Below are 25,837 nucleotides of genomic sequence, written 5' to 3'. Positions count from 1 at the left end.
ACATGACCAAGCCACTGGGAATGTTTTTTGAATGTGGAAATGATGCAGAATTTGCCGCCGAAGTTTCGGCTGCGGAAATTTCGCAGCATTTCCACCACATGTAAAATACTTTATATCAGCTTGAGGTACGCTGCCACATGCAGAGTGACCTTAGTAGTAATAGTGTCCCCAGTAGTAATAGTGACCCCTATATTTGCCTCAGTAGTAATAGTGACCCTTATATTAGCCCCACTAGTGATAATGTCCCCCACAATGACCTCAGTAGTAATAGAGTCCCCCACAGTGGCTTCAGTAGTAATAGTGCCCCCAACAGTAGCCTCAGTAGTAATAGTGCCCCCACAGTGGCCTCAGTAGTAATAGTGCCCCCCACTGTGGCCTCAGTAGTAATAGTGGCACCTATATCGGGCGCAGTAGTAATAGTGACCCCTATATTAGCCCCAGTAGTAATAGTATTCCCCCACTGTGGCCTCAGTAGTAATAGTGTCCCCTGTATCAGCCCCAGTAGTAATAGTGACCCCCCTATATGAGCTTGAGGTATGCTGCCACATGCAGAATGGCCTTAGTAGTAACAGTGTCCCCTATATCAGCCCCAGTAGTAATAGTGCCCCCTATATTTGCCTCAGTAGTAATAGTGACCCTTATATTAGCCCCACTAGTGATAATGTCCCCCACAATGACCTCAGTAGTAATAGAGTCCCCCACAGTGGCCTCAGTAGTAATAGTGCACCCCACAGTGGCCTCAGTAGTAATAGTGCCCCCCACTGTGGCCTCAGTAGTAATAGTGACACCTATATCGGCCGCAGTAGTAAAAGTGACCCCTATATTAGCCCCAGTAGTAATAGTGTCCCCCACTGTGGCCTCAGTAGTAATAGTGTCCCCTGTATCAGCCCCAGTAGTAATAGTGACCCCCCCTATATGAGCTTGAGGTATGCTGCCACATGCAGAGTGGCCTTAATAGTAACAGTGTCCCCTATATCAGCCCCAGTAGTAATAGTGACCCCTATATTTGCCTCAGTAGTAATAGTGTCCCTTATATTAGCCCCAGTAGTTATAGTGTCCCCCACAATAACCTCAGTAGTAATAGTGTCCCCCACAGTGGCCTCAGTAGTAATAGTGTCTACCACAGTGGCCTCAGTAGTAATAGTGCCCCCCACTGTGGCCTCAGTAGTAATAGTGCCCCCCACTGTGGCCTCAGTAGTAATAGTGGCACCTGTATCAGCCCCAGTAGTAACAGTGACCCCTATATTAGCCCCAGTAGTAATTGTATTCCCCCTCAGTGCAGCATCCAAAGAGACAGGGGGGTAGAGAGATAACCTTGTCATGGGGTTCTACCATCTCCCCCCTAAGCGTAGCTCGTTACCCGACCTCGTTACCGATGGGGAGATCACGATTAGTAACCGTGGTTACCTGAAGTACTGTTAGTCACTCATGACGCCAACGTTCCATCCTCTGCGGTGGATCTCTCTGATGTAATCCCGTAGAATAAAGTAGTCCACACATACAGAGTGTATTTTCTGGATAAGAAGCGGGAACGTTCGGTATTGTCCGTTTACTTAACTCTTTTTAAGTAATAACAATACAACAGGCCTTTATGCAAAACACAATTATAATAGTGCTGTATCAGTGAGGATTCTTGGGGCATTGCACATCCACAGTCCAAGTTATCTGTCGGGTCTCTCTCCCGGTAACACTCTCTCACCAGTCAGTCACTCATGCTTTTCTTGCACTCTGGCAGTTTCTTTCTCTCTCTCCAGACGCATGCGGCAGCTTTTCCCTTGTCCGGGCTCATACACTCCTTGTGGCTAGTGGCTATGGTGATTATCTCTGGATTGGCTAGGCCTAGGCAGGGACAGTGGACTACTTTTCAGTCTCCTCCATGTCTGACTCCTCTCACTAACTCTCTGCACCTATTAAATCTGGACTCCAGGACTCTCGGAACCTAGGAGCTTAGGACTCTTTTACTAACACATGACCAATCTTTTATACTACACACAGGACAAAACGATACATTTTCCAGACATGACCAGATATTAACCCTTTTTATGCCTGCAAACTCTAATACACAAAACTCTGATTCATTCCACATACAAGACAAACTTAAAACATGCATTCTGAGGTGCTATAGGGGACCCCTAAACTCTGGGCCACTACATCAGTAGTAATAGTGCCCCCTATATCAACCCCCGTAGTAATAATGATCCCCACAGTGGTCTCAGTAGTAGTACTATTACTACTGGGGCTGATATAGTGAACAATATTACTAATATCATCCCCTACATCGGCCACAATAGTAACAGTGACCCCCCACAGTGGCCCCAGTAGTAATAGTGATCCCAACAGTGGCCTCAGTAGTAATACTATTACTACTGGGGCTGATATAGGGAACACTATTACTAATATCGTCCCCTACATCGGCCACAATAGTAACAGTGACCCCCCACAGTGGCCCCAGTAGAAATAAAGCCGAAAGTGTGTGCACCTGGACTCTCCATCCCTTCTCCTCTCCTCTTGCGGAACCAAGGAAGAGAGGTCAAGGGAGGAGGATCCCGGGTGCACACAGAGGGATTACCAGATGTGGAGCTGCAATACTCCCTGGCTGGTAATTACCTTCATGGTGACCCGACGTGTCCCAAAAGTGGGAGAAATGGCTGTCCTACTCAGGGACCCTGGGGAAAGCGTGACTGTCCTGCCTAAATCGAACCGAACTCTGTAAAAATGAAATTCAAAGAACAATTGCAGATTTTTTTTCTCAAATTTACCTAAAAAAGATGTATAAAAGTTAAACAATACATTATATGTACCCCAAGATTATGCCACTAAGAAGTGCAACTTGTCCCACCAAAAAGAAGCCCTCATACAGCTGTGTCGACAGCCCGTAGAATGCAACGATGCAAAAAAACAGAAAAATTGGTTGGTCATTAAGCGGTTAATAATTTGCTCTTGTTTACAAACAAAATTTGTTCATTGTGATTTTTATTGTTTGCCCATAAAGTTATTTCAATAGGGAAATAAAAAAAACAACCCACACACTTGCGTCTGGCAGCCATGTGATTATGTAAACGGCATATAAACAGGGCGAGGCTCCTCTGTACAGACAGCTGTCCCGCCCACTCATCGCCTCAGGTTACTCCCTCCAGCCAATCAACGCTTCCCTTCACGGATTACACCTGATTGCATCAAACAACCAAGGCGGGACACAGCCTGTCCAATCAGCGTCTGTGATTGTGAAGTACAGGCGTGTGGACCAATCAGACGTCGGCTTGGGTTATCGTCTTCTCCAATCAGTTACTTGATCTCTCCCGTTATGCTCCGCCCTTGCCCGGCTAGGTTCCGGTCTCTCCGTTGCCATGGCGGCGGCTGCTGGCAGCCCCGGAGCGGCCTTTGAATGTAATATCTGCCTGGAGACCTCCCGGGAGCCGGTGGTCAGCGTGTGCGGACATTTGTACTGGTGAGTGTCAGGGGGTTATTGTTCTCTATGAGGGTCTCTAAGATATTCACAGGGGCTTAACACCTGATACATGGCAGCAGAGCCTACTGGTGGCAAGGAGGGCACTGCGGCCACCTCCCTCTTGGGCGCTATTCACATGGAGGGTTTTTTAAATTTTTTTCCCCTCATGCAATTTTAGGTCTGAAATGGCGCAAAAAATGAAGCCCATTGTTTTGAATTGGGACATAGCCACCTGTGTTTATTTTTTTTTTTCCGGGGCAGTCCAAGTTTAAACAGAGGGGGGGGAAAAGCATTCTGCCCTATTTTTGTGTGTTTTTGTTTTTTTTCTTTTTCCTTTAACAAGAACCGCCCATCCAAATCCATGGGTGCATAAAAAACGGACTGCGTTTACGCCATGTGTGATCTATTTTTTAACACATGTAACCACGGGGAGCATTAAAAAAAGCAGAGCCGCTACTTTTGTACGTTATTGTACGTATGTGAAAAATGGATAGAAATTGTGCTTGAAAATCGCTAAAACACATGAAAATTGCACAAAAGCTTTTGAACCTCTTTTAACCCTTTCCAATCCACTGTCTGACATCTGAAGACATTCTGATTGAAGGCTGTACAGCTTCAATGTCAGAAGACGTCCCGCAGGGTATTCTTACTGTATATTAATGACCGCTCTGTTGTCGGGGGGCCTTTCCAGAATGTCCCATACCGCAGTACTGGCTCTAGCCAGCAGATGGCGCCATTGTATAATGGCAGAAAGAGAAAGCCCCCTAGGAAACCCTAAATCCAAAATTGGATTGCAAAGGGTTAATGAACCAAGTTTGCGGTCACCTGTGTGAATCCAGCCTGGAGACCCCCACGGGGACTGGGGATCTCTGATTCGTAAAATAAAACCTGTGATTTATCTTGTGCCGTCGTCTCATTTTCAGGAGGTTTTTGCAATTTTTTTCCCCCACCTATGACTTCCATCTGTTCTACACCCATTTTTTTTCACGTGTGTCTAACGAAAATAGTGTGTGAGACGGCTCAGCTCTGCGTCTCTTGGCTCTTTTTATACATTTTGTGTGATCCACTTGCTTCCGTGTGTTAAGAACAGATCACAAGGGCGTCACGCTGGCACAGGCCTTTTTTTTTTTATTTTTATTTTTTTAACGTACCCATTGACTTGAAAGGACGAATTCCCTCATTAGTATGCAGTAGCATCCTGGCTTGGCTGGTGAGAGAGGGGGGGGGGCAGCAAGAAGGTGAGTGAGGAGACTTATGGGTAGTATTGTATCTTGACACCACCAGGAAGCTAGGGGTTTAACAGGGCTGGCATGCAGGAACGCCCCTGTCACACCCCAAGCTCCTGATAGGCTGTCGTCAGTAAGGTCCTAGCAGCACAGTGTGTTGTGATTGTGGCTGGCTATGGGTGGTTAGGGCTTATTATCCATGGAGGGTTACATTGCTCGTTGTAAACACTTCCATCTTAGAGGTGTAACATGCAAGCATTTACAGTTAATGTAACCCTCACTGGAAAATAACCCCTAACAGTCCAGGGCCCACAACAATCACTACACACTGTGCTGATATGCGACGCTACAATGTGCGGTCCCCCTTCCATGTCGCCTACCCAACTACTGGCTCCGGACAGAAGGGAGACGGAGAGCGGGGAGCAGCAGCCCCCAGGAAGGGCCGGACTGCACTGTTCTGCCCCCACTGCATCAGCATCATGTCCATGTGTGTTGCATCCACCGCTGTGGAAACAGCAGGGAAGGGGCCGACGCCACTCTCCTCTCACCGCTGCCTGAGTATAGAGTTCATGTCCTGCCGGCGGCACTCGGGAGACCTAGCCCGTGGATCAGCAGCAACTGTGGGGACACCGGGGATGATCAGCAGCGGGGAGGTTACATAATGGCCGGGGAGGCTGGAAAACTGAAAGCAGGCCACCTGGAAAAGTGAAAGCAGCATCGGGGAGGTTAACATGTTGCCGGGCACACTTACAGCAGCAGCTGGGATGACAATTTTGGGCTGGGAGCAGAGTGGAAAATAATACTCCCCTTCCAGGACCTGCAGGGGAGCCATCTGTGCAGCCAATGAGGTTCTGGGGGTGTCACCGGGCTGTCAGTGCTCTATCCAGCTCTACTTCATGGTGGCATCAAGGTACAATAATACCAGACTTATGAGTCATCCATGCTCCTCTGGGTAATATGCAAATAATGTAGATGGAACAATACCTCTGCAGCGCCACCTGTTGATGGGCAGCATTCCTTTACCTGCATAAAGGGTCAAACATGGATTTGAAGGTGGAGTCGCAGGTTTTGATGCAAATCCGCAGCAGAATTTACTACTTAAAGGGGTTTTTCAGTGAAATACAATTGATGACCTATCCTCAGGATAGTCAGCGTCGCAATAACAGAGGTCAGAGTGGAAACCTCTGCGCCGACATCCATGTAGTGGACAGCACTTGTAACTGCAGGCATGGCTCTCATTGAAATTGATGCCAGCTGTGCCTGCTGTTACAAGTGCCAGCCACTAAATGGGTGGTCGGCGTGGAGACTTCCGGCGCCGACCTCCTTATAGTGGCCGGCGCTTGTAACTGCAGGCACAGTTCCACTTGATTTCAATGAGAGCCATGCCTACAGTTACCAGCGCCGGTCACTATACGGAGGTCAACGGGGAGGCTTCCACTCCGACCTCTGTGTTATTGCGGCGCTGACTGCATGCGCCTGCTCAGCTGATCGGGACAGACCCCAGGCGATCAACTGGTGACCGATCCGGAGGATACGTCATCAATTGTATTTCACTGGAAAACACCATTAAACTGAAAGGGTGAAATCTGCTGTGGATTTTTGCATCAAAATCCGGACAAAATGGTGCAGTTTAGGACGCTGTTGGTTTTTGGTGCGGATCTGCTACAAAGCTTTTTTTTTTTTTTCCTACTTTCACATGTTCAGAAAATGTCAACTTTTTATCCTTCCTTTTTCTGGGCCAAGTTCTATTTTTCAGTGTTACTATTTAATGTACTGACAACCTCTACATGTCTGGGGCCCGTGTCACACATACAATCGGCAAAGCGCTGCGATTTAGATCACAGCGCTTTGCTGCGACTTTAACTTAGTTTTTGGCTGCGGAACATCATGTTGTAGCGCACCCATCATTGTAATGGGTGATGAGGTGCGCTAAATGCTGAAAAATAGAGTAGACAGCGCTCGAAAATTGCGGCACTGTAAAGCGCCGTCAGTGCTGCGATTGAGTGCGTGTCTGCGAGGCCCCGCGAATTGGAGCGTTATACTGCAATTACCACGGCGTTCAGAACGCTGCGGTAAAAAGCGCTTGTGTGAAAGTGGCCTTACTAGGGGAAAGGGTGGGGGGAATGCATCTTTGCCATCTTGGGAGGGGGTGGAGGGTGTCTTGTTTGTATGGAGTACAAACTGTGGCATAAGGCCTCGCTCACTCGGGCGGCAAAGTCGCGCTGCTACCAATCGCATGTATGTGGCGCCCAGGCTTTCCTATGGGTTACTTCACACATGCGATGTTTTGTAGCATGCGACGACCCGACACAAAAACCTCGCTGGTCCGGCGATATGCACGCAGCTCGTGAGGCTTTGTAGCCCATCTTTCCCTATGGAGCCTTCCTTTCTGTTGCATCGCACGAAAATGTGTTTTTTGTGCGGTACAACTTGGACAGTAGGAAATCCTACCGTCAAAGCTATAATCTAAGCCCTGGCTGCTCTGGTCCCGGTACTGTTTCTCTTCGTCATCTTCAATCCCCGCCTCCTGGAAGCGCTGGCTGTGATTGGTTAAGCGTCAGCCAATCACAGCCAGCACTTCCAGAAGAGAAGACGACCAGTGCCGGGGAGAAGCTGCAGCGGAGCCATGGACAGCGCTTCTAGGTGATGTATACTTTTTTTCCCCTTCAGCTACAGCTTATTTTTTTCGGGGTAGGGCTTATATTTCAAGCCCCCCTTCCCTGAAAATCCTTGCATGTGATGCTACAAAGTCGTGTGACTTTGTAGCACCACATGTGACTTTGTAGCGCTACAAAGTTGTGTTATCACCACGAGAAACCGCAGTGATATCAGATGGAGCAGCGATGCGATATCGCTGCGATTTTTCTCGTGGCGATGCTGTGTCACCAGTGTGAATACGGCCTAAATGTCACGATAACCTCATTCAGCGGGTCAGTCTGTGGTTTCTATTGGTACCCTCTCGGAGTTCATAGGATTTTTTTTTTTTATCGTGTTGACAACTAAACGGCACCTCGCAATCACATCACAAGGGGTATTTTAATGCTGCTGGCAGAATTGACTGAGGCATTTAAGTGGTTAACGGGTGCGATTAGTGATAGTGGCTATTGCAGGTGGGTGTCAGCTGTCAACAACAACCGGCAGCTGCAGTGTATGTAGCGGGATCCACTCACAGTCCTGCTCCATACGCACCCAGAGGGCGTACAACTATGTACTTGGGGGTAAAGGGGTTTTCCAGGAGATGATCCACTTGTACATTAGTCCTACAGACACGTTCTCTAACTTCCCGATGTCGTACAAACGTGAAATTTGGCAGGAGCATTCTTTAGGTCCTGAATAGGAAAAGTAAAGGGTCACAACTCGATTATTCAATGCTTAGTGTGAAAATCTGCGATACATGAGAGTTCTTTTCTCAGAAACCATAAAGCCTAGGGCAACGATTTGTTGCACACGCACCACCTTCAAGAAACTTATTGACAAACCGCGATAATTTGTGATCCATCTTTGAAATTCGGTATGTAAATAGGAAAAGGAAGGGTCCATTTACATGGGACGAATGTCGGGGAAACGATGCCCGAAACTCGTCCCTGTGTGTCCACGCTCCTGTGCTGTCACATGGGAGCCAGTATCGCTGGCTCGCTCATGGTTCAGCCAGCAGGGGGCAGGGCAGTGCAGGAGATTTCACTCATTGGACTCCCCCGCCTCCCTCCATTCACCTAATATAGTGGCTGTTCAGTACTGAACGGCCGCCGTTTACACTGAATGATCATCGATCAACTCATCATCCATCGTTTATGCTGCACTTGTCATTTTGGGAAAATTGGGTGTGGCTTTTCTTCTAGGTAACCTAGAGGTAAGTGCTAGGGTTCCCGTTATGTGATAGCACTTGTTCTCAGAGCGCTGTGCCATTTTCCTGCTAATCACTCTCTGCGGTTCCCTGAAGTTTGACCCCTTAGTGGAGTAAATGTGCCACCCAGCAACCCCAAGAAGATGGCGCAGGCCCTGGCGCTCATTCTTAAAGGGGATGTTCATAAATTGATCTTAATTGTTGTATAATGAAAAGTTCTGTAACTTGTTGGATCTCTTGTACTTCAATCTGTCACATTTACAACATCTCTGCTTGCTGTCATTGAGTAAGAATATTGTTCAAGTCCTGAGGCAGACGGGATGTACAGACCTTATACTTCCTTACATGTGGCACAGAATGTACATGGTAGGTAATAGGTGCTGTGTTATGGGATAGCATTAGGTTGGTATATAGAAGGGGTGACATTACTAGTGACATACCCATACTGTCTGCCATGTGCATCGTCTCACAGATGGATTATGCATTTACTGACTGTTTCTTCCTTTCTTCTGCAGCTGGCCGTGTCTTCATCAGGTGAGTTACAGCATTTTACAGATGTCTGTGTACCCGGATGTGTGATTACATGGGGCGCCTGTGTGTACCCGGATGTGTGATTACACGGGGCGCCTGTGTGTACCCGGATGCGGGATTACACGGGGCGCCTGTGTGTACCCGGATGCGGGATTACACGGGGCGCCTGTGTGTACCCGGATGCGGGATTACACGGGGCGCCTGTGTGTACCCGGATGCGGGATTACACGGGGCGCCTGTGTGTACCCGGATGCGGGATTACACGGGGCGCCTGTGTGTACCCGGATGCGGGATTACACGGGGCGCCTGTGTGTACCCGGATGCGGGATTACACGGGGCGCCTGTGTGTACCCGGATGCGGGATTACACGGGGCGCCTGTGTGTACCCGGATGCGGGATTACACGGGGCGCCTGTGTGTACCCGGATGCGGGATTATTCACTTTGTTGGGTAGAGTACTGATATGTGACATGCAGGACGCAGACAATAAATACCCCCTACAAAAATTTATCTTCCTGTGTCAGTCATGATTAAGCTGTTCTGGGGATTATCCATTTTCCTGCTTGTTGATGGTTTCCAGAACAAACTGAAAGTTAAACCTGGCACTTTATATGAGTTTGCTATATCAGAGGTAAAGCTTCACGCGATAAAATGATGCAGAATTCAGTCGTCCATCCAGTGTGAGACGTGCTGAAGGCGGAACTGCAGCTGCATAACTAACGTGTCAGGACAAAGTAAGAAAGTAACCGCTGCCAGCAGAAACTAAGTGCGGGGCGGCCACTCTGTGGATGTGGAGGAACAGAATCCATTTTATTACTAGAAGTCACACGTTTATTAGAAATGACCTTAAAACAATTGGCGGCTCTGCAGTGACGTGATTTAATGCAGTGCTGGCGAAAACTCTGCCAATATACATGTGCGCATCGTGCCAGGGCTGCAGTAAAGTACAGGGACCCCCAATACCTGGGCCAATGCTAATTTCTCTCTCGAAGAGTTTTCAGTCCATAGATCTGATTCTTGTCAGTCTCTTTCCAGCCTATAGTGGCTGACAACAGAGAAGGAACGAGTTCCAGCGAACATTCTGTATATTAATAGGCCCTGTATGTAAATGGATAACGACATTCAAAGGGGTTTTCTAGGCACAAATACTACTGATGACGTATCTGCAGGATAAGGTCATCGATAGCGGATCAGCCTGGAACCTCGCCAATCAGCTGAGCGAGCACATGCTGTCCGCAGCGCTGTACACAGGGGGCGGAGCGGAAGATGCTGCTCCGACCCCTGTATAATGGCCGGCACTTGTAATCGCAGCCTGGGGTCTGATTGAACCTGCAGTTACAAGCGCCGGCCACTACACGGCTTGGAGCAGCAGAATGTACCATATCATAGTAACGTCTCTCCTAAGACTGCAGCTTCTGTGTTACAGGATGTTATGTAATCTCCTCCCGCAGAACATTTCGCAATCCTTCTCATGAGATCACCTGCAGCCATTAGTCATCAGCCATCACTGTTCTTAAAGGAGCAGGAAGCTTTCCACATGCGTGTAGTTAGTGTGTCCTGAATGCTGTAGATGGAATATATCAGCTAATAACATCCAGCAGCTAGTTACCCAGAGTATGTGTGATATGTCCGCTGCACTCATACCCAGGTGGCGGGTTATAAACTGAGCCATGCCGGGTTACTGTGATGCCCGCTGCACTCATACCCAGGTGGCAGGTCATACACTGAGCCATGCCGGGTTACTATGATGCCTACTGGACTCATACCCAGGTGGCGGGTCATACACCGAGCCATGCCAGGTTACTATGATGCCAGCTGCACTCATAACCAGGTGGCGGGTCATACACTGAGCCATGTCGGGTTACTATGATTCCCACTGCACTCATACCCAGGTGGCGGGTCATACACTGAGCCTTGCCAAGTTACTATGATGCCCACTGCACTCATATCCAGGTGGCGGGTCATACACTGAGCTATATCGGGTTACTTAATGCCCACTGCTCTCATACCCAGGTGGCGGGTCATACACTGAGCCATGCCAGGTTACTGTGATGCCCGATCCCCTTATACCCAGGTGGCGGGTCATACACTGAGCCATGCCAGGTTACTGCGATGCCCACTGCATTCGCACCCAGGTGTCTGGTTATACTCTGAGCCCTGCCGGGTAACTCTGATGCCTGTTGCGCTCACAACGAGGTGGGCGGGTCATACATTGGGTTAAGAAGAATTTTCTGTCACAGATCAGCAGTTGCTTAGACTTCCAGAATCCCTGTCACAATTTGACTCTTCGGTTTTGGCCTCTGAGAGCTCGGATTCAGTGCCGGTCTCCAGGGCGGCCATATATCGTTTTACAACTGATTGTATTTAGCGTTACATTGATGTGTTATATCCTATTGTGCGCAAGGCTTTTTAATGAGTGTAATCCATTCTCTGTTGTTTTCAGTGGTTCGAGACACGGCCCGAGCGTCAGGAGTGCCCTGTGTGTAAGGCGGGGATCAGCCGAGAGAATGTGATCCCTATATATGGCAGAGGGGACACCAACCAGGAGGACCCCAGGTGAAGATTGATAACACACTGACCAATAAGCTCACCTCCCTCTATTGTTCCTCTAACACAAGCTCATTCTCGTTTGAACGAGCGAGTGACGTCCCCGCTAACTCACACGCAGGTGTTCCGCGCTTCATTCTACGAGCAGAGAGTGTTCAAATGTAATGAAGTGATGATTTTGTTTTTGCAGGCTGAAACTGAGTGAGAAACAAAACGTGCACGATGGCTTTGCGTTTAGACATCACAATTATCGCGCACAATTGTAATGTGTATCTGTAGTTCTGCACAGGTTGGAGACCACTACATGGTGCACTTAAAGGGGTTGTCCCGCGAAAGCAAGTGGGGGTATACACTTCTGTATGGCCATATTAATGCACTTTGTAATGTACATTGTGCATTAATTATGAGCCATACAGAAGTTATTCACTTACCTGTTCCGTTGCTGGCGTCCCCGTCTCCATGGTGCCGTCTAATTTTCAGCGTCTAATCGCCCGATTAGACGCGCTTGCGCAGTCCGGTCTTCTCCCTTCTGAATGGGGCCACTCGTGCCGGAGAGCTGCTCCTCGTAGCTCCGCCCCGTCATGTGTGCCGATTCCAGCCAATCAGGAGGCTGGAATCGGCAATGGAACGCACAGAGCCCACGGTGCACCATGGGAGAAGACCTGCGGTCCACCGTGGGTGAAGATCCCGGCGGCCATCTTCGCAAGGTAAGTAAGAAGTCACCGGAGCGCGGGGATTCGGGTAAGTACTATCCGTTTGTTTTTTTTTTTTAAACCCCTGCATCGGGTTTGTCTTGCGCCGAACGGGGGGGCTATTGGAAAAAAAAAAAACCTGTTTCGGCGCGGGACAACCCCTTTAATGTCTACTTTATTAGAGCCCACCATCTAGTTGTGCGTTGGACTTTCTTTGGCCTTCAGAACCGCAGCAAGTCATTGCAGCATAGATTGGATGCAGGAATATCTGCCCCTGCGGACAGGAAGCTTCTTGTAGTTGCTGCAGATAAGATGGAGGTGCTGACATGTCCTAATCAGTGCCTGCTCATCGGAACGGTTCCTGATCTCCTTTTGACCTTTCGTTGTTGAGTTGTTAATGTCCACAGGTCTTATACAATGTTGCATCTTTTTTCCAGGTTGAAGACTCCTCCAAGACCTCAGGGACAGAGGCCAGAACCAGAGAATAGAGCCGCAGGGGTAAGTTGTTCACCTCACAGCTCTTCAATCCCATTTGTTATACAATGTGACTTGTGTAACGAGATGTGATTCATGTGATACAAATCTTGGAAAGCTCTACAACTTTCTTTTTTTTGGCGTTTTCCACTGCCTTCTGTGGGATTAGTGCCAAGCATCACATTGTGTGACATCATGCAGGCCGCCCAGGGGTTTTCTGGGACTTACAAAGATGGCTGAACCACTTCTCTGACTACCTAATGCACATTGTGTATTAGTATGCATCGGTAGTCTAATGCTGAATTCATACGGAATGATTAGCATTCAAACGAGCGAAACTGAATGATCAGTTTAAACACGAGCCACTAACTGATTGATGGATGAGATTCATGCACATCTTGTCCAGTGTCACCCGGCATAGAAGTCCGGCTGCTGCTCTTATTGTGTAATTTAAACAGAGTGATTAGTGGATGAGAACTGCACCATTCCGTGCAGCCTAAACACTCTGCGTCAGCGAGCTGGTAATGATGTTACTAGCTTGTTCGCTTGGGCAAACGAGAATCCTGAGATTCTCGTCCCGTGTTAAGGGGGCACAAGACTGACTGGCCAGTACTGTTCATGTTAGCCGCACTAACCATTCGAAACTGATGCAGCGTCTAATGATGCATACTAATAGACAGCGTTTTTTATGCGATTATATTGCGGTTATAGTGCAATAAGCATAAAATCAGCAGAAAATAAATGTCTACTTATGAACTAAGATATGGAGATGGTTTCAGAGAAAATTCTGAGAATTTTCACTTTCATGCGTTTTTTTATGCGATTTTATTGCGGTTATGATGCAGTGTACATAGAATTAGTAGGAAATAAGTGTCTATTTATGAACTAAGACATGGAGATGGTTTCAGAGAAGATCCAGGGAGTTTTCACTTTTGTGTGATTTCCATGTGACTGTAATGCGATTATATTGCGGCAAGCAGCAAATTAAATACAAAAGACAAATGTCTATTAATTAAAGGGGTTGTCCCGAGGCAGCAAGTGGGTCTATACACTTCTGTATGGCCATAATAATGCACTTTGTAATGTACATTGTGCATTAATTATGAGCCATACAGAAGTTATAAAAAGTTTTTTACTTACCTGCTCCGTTGCTGGCGTCCTCGTCTCCATGGTGCCGACTAATTTTTGGCCTCCGATGGCCAAATTAGCCGCGCTTGCGCAGTCCGGGTCTTCAGCAGTCTTCTATGGAGCCGCTCGTGCCAGAGAGCGGCTCCGTGTAGCTCCGCCCCGTCACGTGCCGATTCCAGCCAATCAGGAGGCTGGAATCGGCAGTGGACCGCACAGAAGAGCTGCGGTCCACGAAGACAGAGGATCCCGGCGGCCATCTTCAGCAGGTGAGTATGAAGACGCCGGACCGCCGGGATTCAGGTAAGCGCTGTGCGGGTGGTTTTTTTAACCCCTGCATCGGGGTTGTCTCGCGCCGAACGGGGGGGGGGGTTTAAAAAAAAAAAAACCCGTTTCGGCGCGGGACATCTCCTTTAATTAAAATCCTATATCATATAGGATTTTTGGTGCAGAATAATATGTTAATGGAAGATTTATAAGTGCCGCAAGGGTCTTATGATTAATATATAATGATCTGTACAGATCAATTATCTAGTAAGGGTTAAGTAACATGTTCTGAGGGAAGAGCACTAGTAACGAACCAAATGTGATGGAGTTAATGAATCGGGTAGTTTGTAATTAGAGATAATTGTTTTTAACCTATAAATCAGGAAGTTATACAACACAGATTGAGGTGAACAAGGCATTGCGCCGAAACGCGTTCTTGTTTGTATCATGTACCTGATTGTACGAGCATAACAAAGGAATAAAGCAAAGAAAAATCATCTGATGTGTCCGTATTCCCATGGATCCACTATCATTTTAATAGACAGTGTGCTTCAGATAGTCAGAGAAGTGGTGCAGCCATCTTTGTTTTACAGGATCAGAGGGTTGCTTCAAGGCTCTCAATATTAGAATTGGGGGCCTCAACTCTTTGTATCCCCACCCAATCAGCTGTTTTAAAGGGCTGTAGTGCTCCAATGTTGCCTTCCTTTCATTGTTTAATGGACACAGCTCTGTATTTTTGTGCAATCGCTGGTAGTATACCTCAGCCCCATTCGCATCTCTCTGCATTGAGCTGTAATACTAGGTGCAGCCACTACACGCGATTATGGAGCTGTTCCAGGGCAACAATGAACTGTATGCAGTGCTATGGTGCCACTGCCTCTTCAAACTGCCGATTTGCAGGGATGCCGAGAGTCGAAAACCAAGAATCTTATGTTGCTGGCCGAACCATCAATTTTGAAGTCCAGAAGAACTGCTTTAACCCCTTAACAGTACAGGATGTACATTTACATCCAGGGCTTTCTATGGAGGAGGATCAGGAGTGGATCCCGCCCCATACAGTGCGGGTGCTGGCTGTTTCTTACAGCCAACACCCGCCCACAACAGCTCTGATAAGCAGCGCCACGCATCGGAGCTGTTAGTTTTTTAAATTCCGCCTTCAGTTGTGACGGCAGCATTTATATGCCCTGTTTTGGGGTCCCACACTTCTGCCCCCCTGTAATTAGATCGAGATTTGCCATGGCAGCCGGGGCCCTTCTGAAAGAACCCAGGGCTGCAATTGCAGATAGCCTATTAAGCTGTGCCTGTGGCTTGTCTTGATAGATTGCTTGTCAGATCGCGGTATAATGTAATGCTATGGCATTACGTTATACTGCAAAAGCGCTCAAACCATTGCAAGTTCTTGTCTCCTCTTCTTCTTTTTTTTTTTTTTGTTAATTACTAAAAAGTTATTAAAAGCTAAAAAAAAATCAAAAAACCTTTTTGCCATATTTGCAATAAAAAAAATCTATTTGGTATCACTACATCTATCAAAGTAATGCATTATTTACCCCGCACGGTGATCACTGTCAGAAAGTGCTGCTTCCTTAAGGGGTGCCTTAAGTAAAAGTTGCCTCCTATCCTGCACTGGAAGCTGGCTGTATCCAGCAGTCCTTTGAAATGAATAGAGCAGCTGTGTGCATTCTAAGCCACAGGGAATTTTGAGACCCTCTTTCTAAAGATTGGTGGGAGTATCTGTGGTCAGATCCCACCGATCAGAAATGTTCCCCACTAGCCTGTGGCACAAAGCCACTCAAGCTCATGCATTCCCTAGGCAGCGATATGCTTTATGGGTATAATCTATAGAAGGCTTGCTCTTGTACCCAACGCTGATTCTACCTCTGCTTTCTGGTTTCTATACAGAAAACTGCATATGGACCGGACCATAGTGGAGAATATATGGCACTGAGAACGCTCTGGTCTCCTTTCCACATGTGTTCTCTCCCTGTAGTACTTTTAAACTGAATAGAAAAGTACTGAGAACTTTTTCTTCCCAGTTTAAAAGTATAACCGGGACAGAAAACGAGAGCAGAGAGTTGTCCGTCTCATATATTCTGCCCTGTTGTTCTGTCCATATGTGGATGTCTGCATAGAAGACTGTTATGGGGGACTGAACCAGCGCTGGAGACGAGTGCAGTCTGGAAGAAGCCTGACTTCTTAGGTGGTATGTGTTACACTTTCATGTGTTTTTTTTATTTTTTTTTCCTGCTGTATGATTCCCCAAGGACGGTACTTCCATCATTATATGGTATTATTGCTTCTATTCAGGGAGCTCTTACACTTGGTCAGTCTCCATATAAATTGGGGAAATGGAACATAATTCCACTTCTGTATAGTGCAGTTCATACTTGTTGCAGGTAGGGCGGTGCTGTTGCACAGGACACTCTTTGTAATTCCTATTAAAGGGAGTCTACCGGTTCCTATTAACCCTATAAACTAAACATATGGGCTCATATGTCCCAAGAGATTCTGGGGAGGTAGGCCTTATACTTTTCAGCAGAATACATGGCCACATGCATAGAATGGAAGCACTAGTCCTCTTATTCCATGCACATGCCAAGTAGTCCACCAGATGCATTCCAGCAGCGGCTTTGACCGCTCACAGCAGGGGAACGGCAGGGAAGGATCTATATGGTATATAGTTAGTTAATTGCATATCTCTCTTGCAGGGGATCCCGGGGTTCACAGATACCGGCTTCCATATGTCTTTCGGCATCGGCGCTTTCCCTTTTGGCTTTTTTACTACAGTCTTTAACACTAATGATTTCCAGTCAGCGCCTCGTGCAGGTAAGTTCTCTAACTTCACCCCACTAATCGTAGCAGAATAGAAACCACACTGTGGGGTTCTCACTAACTGCCCACAGATTCCCTCTACAAGCCTTTTTTACCAGGAATGACCCAAAGACATCAGCCCCATCACAGCATCATCAAGGTCATGAGACACTATCTTCACCACTATCATGTGGCCACTTGGTGGCGCTGTTGCTCTATTTGGGTACTATAAACTTGTCGTTTTACACATTTTGGAGGTTAAGTAAGCCCATCGTTTCATGTGTCTGTCTTAAAGGGGTTGTACCAGAATTGCAAGTTAGGCCCTATCCATATTACAGGGAATAACTTGTTGATTGGTAGGGGTCTCCCTGCTCAGACCCAAACTGATCTTGACCATTGGGGTCCTGTTTCTCACCTCCCTCCCCCTGCCTGTCACTGCACGGTTCATTCTCTTCCCACGATAACATCAGAATAATTGTAGTACTGGCCGAGCATGTGCAGTTGGTACTCCATGCATTTCAAGGGGGCTAGCTTAAATACCTGAGTACTTGCCACTCCTCTATCTTCAGCAGTTACATTGAACACTAGTGTGCTTGTGCGACCAGTTTTCCATTCAGTCTTTCTTGCTGTTGGGGGTGCAGTAACCTGCAGTGAGGACGACAGGGGTCACAGGCCCCTATGTTTTCATGACTACCCCCCCTTCCTTTCCCCCACTGATGCTGCACAAAAAGAGAAACTAGTGCATACCGCATACAATGTATTTTATATTGTATGCGGTGTGCGCCATTTTTTTTTCTTCTTTTTCTGTGTCAGCTTTTTTGGTTTTGAATGATTTGACACTTTGTGGTTGCATCCCAGTTGTATTTATTTTTGTGGTGCCAATTTGTATGTTTTTTAACTCGTAGAACAACCAGGATCTGGCGTAATGGTGCATTTAGACTGAACAATTATTATTCAAACAAGCGAAAGTGAACGATAATTGTTCGGGTTAAACGCGAGCCAACGACTGAACGACGAACAAGAATTGTCCACTTTTAGTTCATTTTATGCAGGCATAAAAATCATGTTTGGCTCACTGTTATATGGTCCTGAATTTCAGCCAGGGTTATCTCTGTCCCCTTCATTTTATGTGGGTGCAGGAACATGTTTAGATTAACCTTCTCTCTTCATCTTGTAGACAATGGACTCCCCCAGGGAAGGATGTTTGGACTACCTGACTCCCTCTTCCTCATCATCGCTGCCTTCTTCTTCCTCTGGTTAATCAGCGTGTGAGGTGTGCAGTTCATGCTACTCACCAGCAGGGGGCCTCAGCTATAACACTCCAGGCTCTGCTATGAGCCACTCTCCATTTTTCTCCCTGCAAACACTTCATGGCCTACAAAACAATTTTCTTATGCCTTCACATCCCCCTCCTCTCCCTAAATTTCATCCAATCATATCTTTTTCTATGGGCACTTTACGTATCGCCTCTCCGGATTGTTAAAACTTTTTACGTTTTGTAAGTATTCGTCCGCCTGGATTGCTTTTCTTTTTTTGCACCTTGTAAATGGTTGACTTTGAAAATGATGCAAATCTGGAATTCCCGGATGTATGAATACCCTCTCAGATTTACGGACATGTCCGCTCCTTGTACTGATACTGAATGTCTTTTCTATGAAATATCTTAAATCTTCAGAGATCGTTGCAAAATTTTCCTCTTGTGCACTTGATGATGACAACACAATGACAACTTAAAGCGCAACTCCAGAGTCTAATCAGCGGGTGCAGCCATGAAGTTTTATGTAATATGGCATATTGGTTATTACTGGCATCAATGGGACCTGGCATGTGCCGGATTCCTCGTTCTTACAGATTATTGGTCGTCATGGAAAAGTATATAAGGCTTAAAGGGGTGTTCAGATCTGGACTTTTATGACAAATCACAGGATATGTCCATAAAAGTCTGATCGATGTGGGACTTTCCTCTGGGACCGGCATCTCTCTTGATGAACCCTCCGCCTGGCTGTATGTGGCGATTAGGAATCTTGGTTTTCAAAACTCCCATCCACTTCTATGTGATTTACTGAAACAGTAAAGGGCCATTTACATGCAGCGACTATTGCTCAAAATTCGTTCAAACAATTATCTTTTGATATATAATTGCTGCGTGTAAATGCTAGCATCGTTAGCTTTTCAGCCGAATGATGATTTTTAGTTTAGCATAAAAACCATCTTCTGGCCGACCAGCTTATAGCAGGGACCGCGCACTGTGGTTCTCTGCGAGAGTGCTGATAACATTGCTTTAAGCTGCAGTCCCCTGGGAGAACAATGGAACTGTATGCATAGAACAGACCACCCGTTGTTATCTGCATACAGCGAAGGAAGGCTCATTTACACGCAAATGAAGCTAATAAGCTACTAATGGGCACTAAGTAGTTAGTAGCTATGCAAAAATAATCGCTCAAAACTCATTCAAACTGTCTTTTGCGCGATTATCTTTGTGTGTAAATAGGGGCTTAAGGGTGCGATCACACAGCTGATTTACTGCAAATTTTACTCTTTCAATGTGAATTCACTTGCAAGGGTGATGTCTGTTTAGGAACCAGCACCAAAATCTGCTACATGTGAACTTTAAGACAGCCCACTTGCCTCTTTCCACACTGCTAAACACCTTGTGTTTCGTTGGGGTACAAGTACCCCTTTGTCTTTGGTGCTGATGTTGTTTAGCAGAAATTAGTAAATAGTGTAGATTTCGGTGATTCATTTCAACTACAGAAAATCGGCACCAAATCCACAATATATGATGGCGCTCTTACTGATAAAGTGGCACTCTCATCTCGGCGAAATAGCAAAATATGCTGCGCCACATGGGAATGCACCCTAAAGCTATGTTCACGTGGCTGTATATAAGGTGGATCCACAGCATAGACTGGCAGAGATCTGTGGCTGAGCCGTCAATTAGTATATGAAGCTTCTACGGATCCACTTGCAGATTTAGCCCAGCTCATTGGGAGAGATCTGTGAGTAAGTGACCTGTTACTACTGTGTCTTTTTATGTCCCCTGCATGCAGATTTCAAATCCACGAGTGGAAAGAATCTCCGCTGTATAGACCGGTTTATGGTGCAGAATGCCAGCGTGTGCACGAGGCCGCACGGCCATTTATAGGTTTAGAATGAGACTTGGATTTCGGAGCAGATTCTGTGCTGAAACCGATCAGGGCTCCCATTTATTGTACATGCTGAGGTTTTTGGAACCCCCTTAACATACACAGGACCAAAAGTCTGCAAGAACAGGTGACAAAATACAACTTATTACAGACTTTCCAGGAAAAAGTCAGCAGATTAGTCCCACTAGAACTTGCCCTATTGAACGGGCTAATACTTGTGCGGATTCGCAGGACATCGATGGCAGACATGTTTGGATTTCTGTCGTGGTTCCTTCAAATGTGAACAAACTTTAAGGGTGCTTTCACATGGGTATACACGCTGGACCACTGGGGATGGCAGGGAGTCCTGAATGCCCCATGAGAATGGAGTGTGGGCACACATGCTAGACCACTTCTCCATTTACTTCTATGGAGATTGATGCACTTGGGTATCTTCCTCCTTTCCATAAAAGTAAACGGACCAGTGCTCACACATCCCCACCGCTGCGCCATTCACATAGGACGTTCAGGTGCATCGGTCTCGGGATCGCTCCCCGCCATCGTTACAATAAATGTCCTTAATAAGTAAAGGCACTTTCCTGTATTATGTTAGTGCACTTCAGACCTTTCTGAGCCGGATGTGACCCTTTCTGTCCTGCGCCGCAGTACTTTGATGTATAAAGGCGTTCTGTCACTTGGCTCCGACTCCTTTGGCACAGACCTCAGAATGGCCACCAACAACTAAAAACCAGACTTGTTTGTATCATTATGAGATCCATTCTGATGTAACAGGATATGATGCCTGGACTTGCGCTTTAAAAGAACTATAGAATATCCTCAGGATCTCGGTCATGAGCGTTTTTATACAACGTCCTCCTGGGTGTAAGCTAGGGAGAAATGTAATATTAAAAATGTTGGAGGTTGGCTAAATCCTATTATGAGCGCCCCCTATAGTACACCATTAGAAAAAAATTGCTGCTTTTCTCAAAAAGTGGCATCATACCTGCCTACAGGATGTGTGTGGTATTGCAGCACAGTCCTATTCACCCTAATGGAGCTGATCTCCAATACCAAGTACAACCTATGGACAGGGGCTGCACTTTTAATTTTGGGAGGAAAAGCGGCAATGTGTTTTGTTTTTTTTTTCCTCCTGCCATCCCTTTTAAATTACCTAATCTGTCTGGAAGTTCCTCATGTTCATTACACTCCTTTTCCTGGGAACTGAATACTATCAGTCCACAGACTACAATTCCCAGCATGCACTGAGCGCCTCAGGCTGTAGTCCATCTGTTTTATAGTTCACGGTTTTGGGAAGCGTTTTACCAGTTTCCTAGACGTGAATACAATCCTGGTTGGCGCACAATCTATGCGTAAGTAATAATGGCCGCAGGATGGGAGCCTTGGAGACCTGGATATAACCCTCCAGTAACTGTGGATCTCTTGCGTCATGTTGGGGTAAATGTATCCTTCTGGCCATTGACCTGATGGGAACCTCTGGAGGGTTGCAGTATAGGTTTGTTACCTTTTGTATTGATCTACACCTCTTTTGTATGTGAGAACAAGACCTGGCAGACGCCTGGAGCTCAGGGGGCATATAGTGAAGATATTCTAACCCTCTGGGGTCGCTGCATCAGGAGGGGCTCCGTCTGTGACTGCCCTTATCTCCCCAGCATGCTGGAAGTTGTAGTTTTACAACAGCTGGAGAGTCACGGGTTGATGATAAACGATCTGTAGACTATCAGGGCATGCTGGGAATTGTAGTTGGATAGGGAGCCGCAGCTTTCAGACCACTGACCTGTAGAGTAACTATCTTGGGTCCTGTGCTGACGTGACGCCCAGCAGGATGATCTCTTCATCACTTCCACTCAGTCTTCACCATTTTCTACAGACCCTTCACTGCTGACCTTCGATGTAGAAGTGCAGATTTTACTTTGTTGACTCTTTGTAAATATTGCTGCGGGCACAACGTATTGTACAGCCGCCCTGTTACTAGTCATTAAAATGGAACCAAATCTATTGGAAGTGTGCGGCATATGTTTCTGTACAGCCATGAGGGTTGTGGGGCGTGGTAGGTCAAGAATTTGCCAGGCTCCATCTGGTTCACTGGTCCAGCTCTGTAAGGGCGATTAACATGTATTAACCCTTTCCAATTCTATTTTGGAATTAGGGTTTCCTAAAAGGCTTTCTCTTTTTGCTGTTATACATTGGTGCCATCTGCTGGGTAAAGCCAGAGTGTGTGCACCAGAGAGGCTCTGACAGCGGAGTGGCTGGCAATAGACGGTAAGAATACCCTGTTGGACGTCTTCTGACATTGGAGCTGTTCAAGCTTCCATCAGAATGTAGGAAGTTGTCAGACAGTGGATTGGAAAGGGTTAATGTGGGTTCACAGATGCTGCAGATTACGGTTTGTGCAATACAAGGGACATAATCCATAGCAAAAGTCGCATGAAAGGCCCTGTTCACACCACAGTGTTGCACATGCCTGACCTGAATGACATCACATGAACACTGTTTACTATAATGGGTTCCTTCCAGCTTCTGGCGTAGAATCAGGGTCATCAGGTGCGGATGTGATCAGAGCCTCCGGACCCTTTAACAGAATAATTCTCATTCTAATAATTGAATTGTCCAAAACGGAACTATAATTATTCAGCGTAAACACGGCTACCGATTGAGCGGTGAATGATAATTCTTTCGCTTATTATGCGTGAATCTCTGATCGGCCAGTGTAAACGAGCAGTGAATGATTATCGCTTCTGTGTGAAAGCAAAAAAAAATGAATGATCGTTGGGATGACTATTGGGCATTTAGGCACTTAGCAGTTGTCCCATGTAAAAGGGCAGGTCCCCACAGAGTGGAAAATGGGGCGGAGTGTGGTGCAAATTGTGCATGAAAACGGCACCAGAAATCGCATCAAATGGGACAACCCCCACTTTACTGCAGGCAGATCTTTACGCCACGTGTGAATCCACCAGAACTGGATGCTGGTATTAATTACTGGGCAAATACAGATCAGTCTTTGACAAACAGAGAAGAATGAAGGTCATGCTATTTAAAAAAAACAAAAAAAACTGATGGCTTCATTCATTTTTGTACCGGACACAACCCACGGACCGCTAGCATCGCTGCTTCCGGAACAAAGCAGCCATGGTTTTTTCCTAATAAATTTAACCCTTTCTACATGGTAGGCAACCCAGGCCTACCTGATCCATGACATGAGTTCGGTTAGTTTGAAATGGCATATCCCATCATTGGGGGGGGGGGGGGGGGTCCGGGAAGGGCTGCAAATGATCACCGAGCAGTGAAAAGCACTGATCGATGCGGTATTTAGGTGAAGAGTGAGCACGCTGGCCTGGGTTCAAGCTCATCAGATAACACTTATACAGGTGTGGGCGTGCCAAAGCCGTCATCTCAGGTAACGCCACTTCATGATCCATTTACATACTGCTGTCCCATGACTTCTGGCACGTCCATGTAAAATAAATGTATACCAATAACTAAACAATATTAAGAACACATCACTAATTTTCTCGCAGGCTAAATAAAAGCCACCTGATAATTTCCCGGTGTCCTAAATGTGAAAAATCTCATTCCCCAGCTCCAGTCGGGGCAAGTGACGGATATATCCCTGGTTTGAGTCGTGTGATGTCAGACGGGTCCGAAATCTATTAACTACGGCCTCATGCACACAGCGGTATTTTGCTTCAACAGTCGAAAGCCAAAACTAGGCCCGAACCCACCGAGAGGATAATGAAAATTTGTAACCCTTCTGGATTTTGGAGACCCCACTAATTTTGGTTTATAAATACTGACCAAATCCTGCTGTCCAAATGTGGCTTGTGTGTGATTTATGCCACCAGATGGCAGCACTGAGCCCGCCTCCCCTGATGATCTCATAACGTAGGGTTGGGGGAGGGAGGCGGCAGTGCGTCTGACGTCTGAATGTGGAGGAACACTTCCTGTGTCTTATACTTTGCCCTCGCCTTCGCAGTCAGCGACAAGCCGTGAACGCCGTCTATAGACTCCCCTTCTTCCTGTGGTTACAGATGGGCCAGGCCTGATGCTAAAAGCAGATTATTGCATGAGCGCGCATTAAAACGGCCAATGGGGGACAGGAAATCGTTTGTTTCTGTTTATTGGTCTACAGCCCCTCTCACTATACGACGAATCGTTAGGAACGTACAATTTAGGAAAAATTGCACCGTTTTTTGGGCCAAAACAGAAAGTGGATTCAAAGCGAATGAGAAATATAAAGCAGGGTCTTGTACTACTTCTCACTTCAACTGCAGCAGCGGTTCTCTGAAAACGCGGTGTGAAACCACCCTAGGACTGGCGTTCCACGGGCGTGTTTGGGTGTGCAATATGCAGGGAATAGAAGCCATTGATTGCTCTATTTTTCTATAGGTCCCCATAGAAGTCAATGGGGGGGCGGGGCGGGCGTAAATGCGTGCTCATTCCACAAGGAGATGCGTGAAACACTGCGCAATTCTGCGGGAAAAGGAGCACATCTGGAATTAGTCATTTCAACCGATGCGTCTGTTGGTTGTGCGCAAATGAGCAGAGCTAGCGGGTGCGACATGCACAGTAAAACCCGCTGATACACGCACAACAAAACATTGTTCATTCTGCAAATACGCTTGTGTCATGGCAGCCTAAGGGTTCCTTCACACAGGCGTATGTGCAAAAACACTCACTGCAGCACAACGTATTTGTGCGTGAAGGATGAGGTAGATTTGCGCAGGTATCTGCGCATTTTACTGTAGTTTTTGCGCTCGCCGGGCCAGTTCACGCACACAGCACACACTTTGTGTGAAATAAAGGGCTAATTAGGTAATGAGGTCCAGATGTGTTCTTCCCCCTGTGTTTTGCGTAGTGTGTCACACTTCCCCTTGCGTATTTGCCCACCTCTCATGAACTTCCATTGGGACTTTGCTGCAGCAAACGCTGGAAAGTAGAGCAGATCCTACTTTTTTGTGTGCAAAATACACAAATCCGGTCGTGTGCCGAAGCCCCGAGGGTCATCCGCTGCTCGCACGAAGGGTATGTTTACAGAGAAGAGATGGCCACACTGGCATGGGCACACTTGGCCACCCCACCGAGGACAGGAGGGCCTGGTGTTCGTTTCCCATTCTCATTACAATGACATTTGGGACAATTCTCTACCTCCTTGTTTGCTAACAAAGTAGTTCCTTTTCGGAGGGAGGTTCTGCCCTACATGGGGTTATTACCAATGATCTTCCCAATTTGAAACACTCATAACTTGTGTTTAAAGGGGCAGCCGGCCACAAACTAAAATATTAAGATCTAATGTACATGTAATGTCCAGCTACTTTCTTCATCTACTATCTATGTCACATGACCCTCTTCCTCCCTGTCCATAGCCTCCAACACCCTGTGAGCAGTGCATGATGGGAGGTCAGGAGCGGAAACACCACGCTGTATTGCCCATGTGCAGCTCAGAGTGCTGGGAGGTTCTATCTGCCCACTGAGGTAGAGGGAGGTTGGTGCTGGTAAGTTGTAGGACCTAAGAGCTGGGGGCGGAGCTGGCCGGTAAACAAGCTCTATGTATGATGGAAGTTGTAGGGAACAGTCTGTTGTGTATAATGCAGAAGTGATGCATGCAAACACAGCGGCAGATCTGCGGCAACACGGGATGAAGAAGCGGGTCCAGAGCAACAGATAAGGTACAGCTGCCGCTACTTCGCTGTAGCCCCCAGATTTCAGCATTTTCAGAATTGTCATTTGGGCCCG

At 46.8% G+C, this 25,837-nt stretch overlaps 1 protein-coding gene across 1 annotated transcript; it reads left to right on the top strand.

Moving 5' to 3' along the window:
- Nucleotides 1-3,313: 3,313 nt before the first annotated feature.
- Nucleotides 3,314-22,102, top strand: RNF5 (ring finger protein 5). Its single transcript, XM_066581039.1, has 6 exons — nucleotides 3,314-3,448; nucleotides 9,034-9,052; nucleotides 11,492-11,604; nucleotides 12,725-12,785; nucleotides 16,859-16,976; nucleotides 18,139-22,102. Exons 1-6 carry the CDS (start codon nucleotides 3,348-3,350, stop codon nucleotides 18,231-18,233), a joined length of 507 nt encoding a protein of 168 aa, XP_066437136.1. The 5' UTR covers nucleotides 3,314-3,347; the 3' UTR covers nucleotides 18,234-22,102.
- The last annotated feature ends 3,735 nt before the right edge of the window (nucleotides 22,103-25,837 follow it).

The sequence above is a fragment of the Eleutherodactylus coqui genome, chromosome 10 (genome assembly GCF_035609145.1).
Source record: "Eleutherodactylus coqui strain aEleCoq1 chromosome 10, aEleCoq1.hap1, whole genome shotgun sequence".
Lineage (NCBI taxonomy): Eukaryota > Metazoa > Chordata > Amphibia > Anura > Eleutherodactylidae > Eleutherodactylus > Eleutherodactylus coqui.
Note: the sequence above shows the minus strand (reverse complement) of the source record. Positions and strands in the feature narration are given on the sequence as shown.